Genomic DNA, 6,292 nt, shown 5'->3' with positions numbered 1-6,292 from the left:
GGGCTAAGGAACTGCTTAGTCGATGCTTTGCTCAAAACCTTCGGGCTAAGGAACTGCTTAGTCGATGCTTTGCTTGAAACCTCTAGACTAAGGAACTGCTTAGTCGGGTTTTTCTAAGCTATATTTGTTAACTGTTATTGCACTTTGAATAAATGTTAAATTGATGTGCTTGAGAGTATATTTTTCAAATATAAGTCCCCGTCTGTAAACGCTACTTGTTAACTTGGGTACATCCCCGGGCCGTGGTATTATGAATAGCCGCTATTGTGTTGACAGTCCCACCCAGAAAGGGGTGCACATTACCTACGTTTTCTCGGTCTAATCATGTGGAATTTGAACCACCGCTGAATTAGTACTGTATCAAACTGTAGGACCTAAGTAGTGTACGGGCTACTTTTGGTTGTTCGAAAATTAATGGGGCAGTTGGTCAGGTAAGACTCAGTAGCGTCTCAAGTTCTACATTGTGAGAGATTTACTTTTATTAAGTGCAAAGAATTCGCATAAGTTTGCAATTACTTGGTTTATGCATTGAAAATGTTTTGTGCATATGAAAACCCGTGAACTCACCAACTCTTTGTAGTTGACCTTGTTTTATTTTCATGCTTTTCAGGATTTAAGTAAAGTTGGTTCTGTTTTGGGAGCATACTTGTGGCAAGATCGATTAAAGTCTGAAATTGAAGTATTTTGAGAAAAGTGTATTCAGTTCTAATTTCAGTTATGTCGATAAACTTGTTTTGTTTTTGAACAACTTGGAATGGTGTTATTTATTAACTGTTGTTATGACTCGCTTGTCTGTTACATCTCGTGTTTCCGCTTTAGCGGGGTGTGACAATGATATAGTGCAAAATGAAATATAATTGTTTGGTAATTGTTTACGGTAAAATTAGGGCGTTAAATGGTTAAGGGAGACACAAGATACAAAATCATACAGAAGGTTTTGAACTATTAAGTGACAATTTTCTTTTTGCCAAACAAAATTCACTTTTTTACGATTATGAAACTATCTCTTAATAAAACTATTAAAAGATAAATAAACAACTCCTAATTTCATCTATTAATTGCGAAAACCCAAAAAATAAATAAGGTAATATTTTTAAAAACTTTAATCATCAAAATTAAATACCTCACAACAAAGCTTCATGAATACCATTGATCTTTGTTCTGATACAAATCTGAGCCACTCATCTAGTTACCCTCATCCTCCTTACAGTACACCTCCCAACACTAGAATCTCCTCATTTTCAAACTCCGTCGCATACGCAGCCATTGAAGACAGGGGACGATGAACAGGGGACCTCCGAGTTATCCTTCAAATCATCAGAGAAACACTTCGCTGAATGGATTTTGGAAGTCAATCATCTTCATATTTTAGTTCATACCTTCGATTCTTATAGTTTTAATTCATTTGAGGTTAAAGAATGTGTAGGGCTGCGTTTGTTCTTCCTCAAAATGGTCTGGTGCGTTCTAATCTTCTTGCTTATAATATGATCACTGCTGCTTTTCATTCTCAAATTCGTTTTACCTCCCCAAGTTTAACTCCTCAAACGTACTGTGACCTAACGGAGTCGCTGCTTTCGTTTAATCGGATGGTTGAGAGCATACCTGTTCCCCGAATTCGTGAATTTAATCATATCTTGATTAAGATCGCTAAATTGAAGCAATACCCTACTGCCGTGTCTCTTATTCTTGACCATGACTTGTTAGGCTTCAACTCTTTTGTTAAACCCAATTTATATACGTTTGGCATTGCCATAAACTGTTTCTGCCATATGGATAGGGTGGATTTTGGTTTCTCGGTGTATGGGAAAATGGTTAAGCTTGGTTATAAGCCAGATTGTGCAATAATTAATACTCTGTTGAGGGGTCTTTGTGCTAATGGTGACATTTCTCATGCAGTGATGTTTTCTAACGAAATCATGAGTAATGGGTTACGACCAACTGCAGTAACTTTTGGTACGATAATAAATGGGATTTGCAAAACAGGCGACTCGCAAGCTGCTCTTTTTTTGCTTAGAGATATGGAGGAAACTGAGAGATGTCAACCGAGCACAACCGAGTACAATATGATCATTGATGGCCTTTGCAAAGATGGGCATGTTATTCAAGCTCAGGAGATCTTTTCTGAAATGGTTAAGAAAGGCATTCTGCCAGATCTGGTGACATTCAATAGCTTGATTCAAGGTTTTTGCAGTTCAGGTTTATGGGAGGAGGCCCAGCGATTGTTGAATGAAATGCAAGCTCAAGGAATCTCATTGGATGTAGTCACCTGTAGCATTTTAGTTGATTTTCTCTGTAAACAAGGTGAGGTTGGGGAAGCACATAAAATGCTTGAATTGATGTTGGAAAGAGGTGAGAAGCCTGATACTTTTACATACACTGCACTAATGCATGGATACTGTTTGCTTGGCAAAGTGAATGATGCTAGAAAGATTTTTGAGGTTATGATTGCACAAGGGTGTGTGCCTACTGCTATCAGTTACACAATACTAATACATGGGTATTGTTTGCTGGGCAAAGTGGATAATGCTAGAAAGATCTTCGAGGTTATGATTGGACAAGGGTGTGCGCCTTGTGTTGTCAGCTATAGCATCTTGATTGAAGGATACTCCAAGGGCAAAAGGATAGACAAAGCCTTGGATCTCATTAGTGAAATGTATGGAAAGGGAATTGTTCCTAATATCGTGACCTACACCACTCTCATCAATGGGCTTTGTCATGTTGGAAGACTCAAAGATGCATTTCTGCTTGTTGATAAAATTCAGAATCACGGTATATTTCCAAATATTGTTACGTACTCCACTTTGATAGATTCTTTGTTGAAGAATGAAAAATTGGATGAGGCCCTCATATTGTTAAGAACTATGGAAGATATTGGCTTGGTCCCTGATATTGTTCTTTGCACTAGCCTTATTGATGGTATGTGCAAAGCTGGGAAAGTCGATGCTGGCCATGAACTTTTTCGGAAACTCCCTGCTAGAGGCTTGCAACCTAATCGTCAAACCTATAATGTCCTGATGGGTGGATTTTTTAAGAATGGTAACCTTAAGGATGCAAAAGATTTGCTCCAAGAAATGATGGTTGGAGGTTGCATGCTGGATGGTGTTACTTATAATTTAGTTATTCAAGGATTTCTTCGATATAGCGAGACAAGAATGGCACTCTTATTCCTTGAAAGAATGCTTGGTGCTGGCTTTTCTGCAAATGCACACACATCAACCATCCTAGTGAACTTGTTGGCCACAAAAGAGTTGGATGATGCATCTAAGGAAGTGCTTAAGAAGTTCTTTTGGCTTACCGCAAAGAAACAAAGTTAGATAATGATCCATGTTGGGAACCACGATTAGATGCCTGACATAGTGGAAGGATCTTGAGGAGAACTTGCAGTAGATTCTCGTATGGATCACAGATTGTGGAGCCAATAGCTGAAAGCACAGTGCAGAGGGTGTACATCTCCGGCGGTTGGCAATGTTGACTGTAAAGATATCTGCAGCCAGATTTGGTGAAAGGACCAACCAAAACTGTTAAGTGTTAAGAGTGACTCGTTCTTGGATGAAGTGCATGGAGCATTAGGAGAGGATGCGGGTGATTCAATTGGAATCCCAGAGAACAAAATCAGGTCTTGTACATATCTGTAGATTATATGAATAAATGAATATGTTCATTTGTCAGAAGTTTTTTTCTGATCAACCTTTTACTACTGTGTTTGTGATGATTGCTGTTGATAGATAAATACTAACTTATTTGGTTTTCATATACTCCATACGTGGTATATCTGGCTTCAATGAGTGCATAATTCAATTTCATGTACGGAGGCTCCCTCTGCCTCTAGATGGCGTGAGAAACCTTGTCTCCTTTGTATCAATTTTTGCCATAGTCCCTCCCTGAGTATCCCAAGGCAAAACTTGACAACCCGAGAACATAACTTGGTTGAAAATGATGCTTCCATTCACTTTGCTTCTCAATTTCAGTAGTTATCCCTAAACTGTTGCAATTGAGCAATTTATGTTTAATTGTTTTTCTACAATCTTCTCTCACTTCCATTCTTCTGGTTATGTTTTTGCAGCTCTTCATGGCTTTGTTGAAGGTCTGCTGTTAAGGTCTATCTGAGGTGATTGTGCTATCATTGATAATGAAAGTTTGTATTAAGCTAGACTGCTGCTTTCCTCTAAGTATTTGTATGTCACATCTTTTACTACTACTTGGTTTAATCCATATACGTTATCAACTATTCTTTTAATTGAACATGCCAGCAGTTAGGTTTTGAGTAGGTTTTTATCTTGCCTTTTTGGACCCAAATGTTCAATCTTTCTCCTGTAGAACTAGCGTTACGAGTTGATGTGAGAAAGAATCTCGAAGGAAGTTAATTTCAACCATATTGAGTTGGTATTAGTCAACTTGGTGAGACATAGGGAATAAGAGATCAGGGTAGCTAAGGAGGCAAAACATTTCAACAGAAAAACTCATTGCAATGGTGCAAACGTTTGCAGTCGACCGACAAAGAGCTTGGGACAAACTCGGGAAGGGAAGAAAGGTTTTGGCAAAGTAGAGAAACTGAATCAATTAGAGCAGTAAACACATGTAAAAAGATTAAGGCAAGGATATTAGAAGCGAAAAGTACTAACCAACTAAATGACCTAACGCATAAGTGAGCTGAAAGACCCTGTCCTTGCTAAACTTTCACAAAAGCTACTTCTGATTACCCCCAAAAGTCGCCCACCTACCCACAAGTCCTTGCACAAATCTGATACCCGAATTTTACCTCTCTAAACGCCCATCTGGTGTCATGTCATTGGAAATATTTAAAGTCGTCATTTCTTTTCTCAGCAGCTCATCACATGGCCTCCTTGGCCTGTCCCTCCCCACCTCCTTGACCTCTGTCTCCTACGAACGTATGCGGTCTTTCATCTCTCCATTTCTCCTATTGGCACTACTCAAAAATCAAAATCTGCTTGGAAGACCTCATTCATTATCCTGTCCTACATAGTTTGGCCACTAAGCATCCTCGTTTCTGCATCTTCCAGCTTCCTTTCATTGTTGCCATACAACATGGCTAGTCTGATGGCTACCCTATAGAATATACCCTTCAATTTTAGTAGGATCTTCCTATCACACAACACTCCCATTATATATGTAGCTACTGGATGGCCATACTACACAAAGACAAGGATGTAAGAGAGAAATTAGTGGGATTTTTGCAATCAATTCCTCCACCATTGGTTTGACACAATCATTGTTTTTCTCACTCGGGTTTTCTCATATTAATTTGATATATTGTGGCTTCCTACCCACTTGAAGAATGCACGTCACCGTCATCAAGTGTTAGTGAGAATTGCAAGATTACGAGTAGGCAAGTTTCTACAGAGTATTGAGAGTTGTTTCATATGCATGTATTAGATGATTCCTAATTGTATTGCTGTTATTTGTGGAATGAATTCATGTAATGGAGAGTTGCTTTTAGTTTGTTGAGTTGCTTGCCAAGTTCTTTACTGAGTTTGGTGGTCAATTCATTTTAATGGTCTTTTGCTTTATGCCAATTACATTGCAGATGTGAAATTGGATTTCCAAATGCTGATATGAGATATTGAAGCTCAACTTGCATTCCACAGAAGAAGAGCACATGTTTGTTGCAAAAGATGTGTTGTGGGAAGCAGTTCAAGTGATGGCTGGCTGATTGATAGAGTGGGCGCACTTGTTTGAACATACGGACAAGCGAGACTGAGGTAGACGGGGTGAAAAGATGTTGGAAGGTTTTATGGTTTTAATTTGAAATGGATAATTTAGTAATTTACTAATCTTGAGTCGTCTCTATGATTTAGGTGGAACAGAAAAAATTGCTTTTTTCTTCTATGGTATTGTCCTATTCCAATCCAATATAACACCAAGAGTAGGACAAGTTTTTTTATTGATATATAATGTCTTGTCGTTTTTACCAAAACACTGAAACAATAGCTTTTGTAAGTTGCTTGGGTTCTAAATTATTTTATATGTGCTTTATGTTGTTGAAGTTGATCAAAATCTGTTGATTGGACAAGTAATGCAGAAGTGCTTTAAGGTCATTTTAAAAAAATGGAACTTTCTTATTGAAAAATGTTCTAAATTAATATGAAGAACCAGGCAGCTCAATATCCAAAACTGATACTTGGGCACATGGCCTTATGGCTGCCATTTATGAATGATTCAATAATATATACTAGAAGCGTACTCGCGCAATGTAGCGAGATACATCGTGATTTTAATATTTTATTTTATTATTTATCTTAGTCGATGTTATAATATGGCTTTATGTGATTTT

The 6,292-nt window shown here is 38.0% G+C and overlaps 1 protein-coding gene across 2 annotated transcripts; it reads left to right on the top strand.

The window, feature by feature from the left end:
- The first annotated feature begins 1,276 nt into the window (after positions 1 to 1,276).
- On the top strand, positions 1,277 to 5,978 carry LOC112502311 (pentatricopeptide repeat-containing protein At1g63330-like). 2 transcript variants are annotated; one of them, XM_025106191.1, is made up of 4 exons: positions 1,277 to 3,616; positions 4,064 to 4,108; positions 5,546 to 5,720; positions 5,817 to 5,978. In XM_025106191.1, exon 1 carries the CDS (start codon positions 1,419 to 1,421, stop codon positions 3,312 to 3,314), a length of 1,896 nt encoding a protein of 631 aa, XP_024961959.1. In that variant the 5' UTR covers positions 1,277 to 1,418; the 3' UTR covers positions 3,315 to 3,616; positions 4,064 to 4,108; positions 5,546 to 5,720; positions 5,817 to 5,978. The 2 variants fall into 2 exon arrangements, with proteins under 2 accessions (XP_024961959.1, XP_024961958.1); XM_025106190.1 differs by having other exon boundaries at positions 5,546 to 5,978.
- Positions 5,979 to 6,292: the final 314 nt, after the last annotated feature.

Source organism: Cynara cardunculus, unplaced genomic scaffold, assembly GCF_001531365.2.
Source record: "Cynara cardunculus var. scolymus isolate 2C unplaced genomic scaffold, CcrdV1 Un_Scaffold_1227, whole genome shotgun sequence".
Taxonomy (NCBI): Eukaryota; Viridiplantae; Streptophyta; class Magnoliopsida; order Asterales; family Asteraceae; genus Cynara; species Cynara cardunculus.
Note: the sequence above shows the minus strand (reverse complement) of the source record. Positions and strands in the feature narration are given on the sequence as shown.

Coding starts and splice junctions, on each gene's coding strand:
- LOC112502311 (XM_025106191.1), top strand. CDS start 1,419: ATGTGTAGGGCTGCGTTTGTTCTTCCTCAAAATGGTCTGGTGCGTTCT.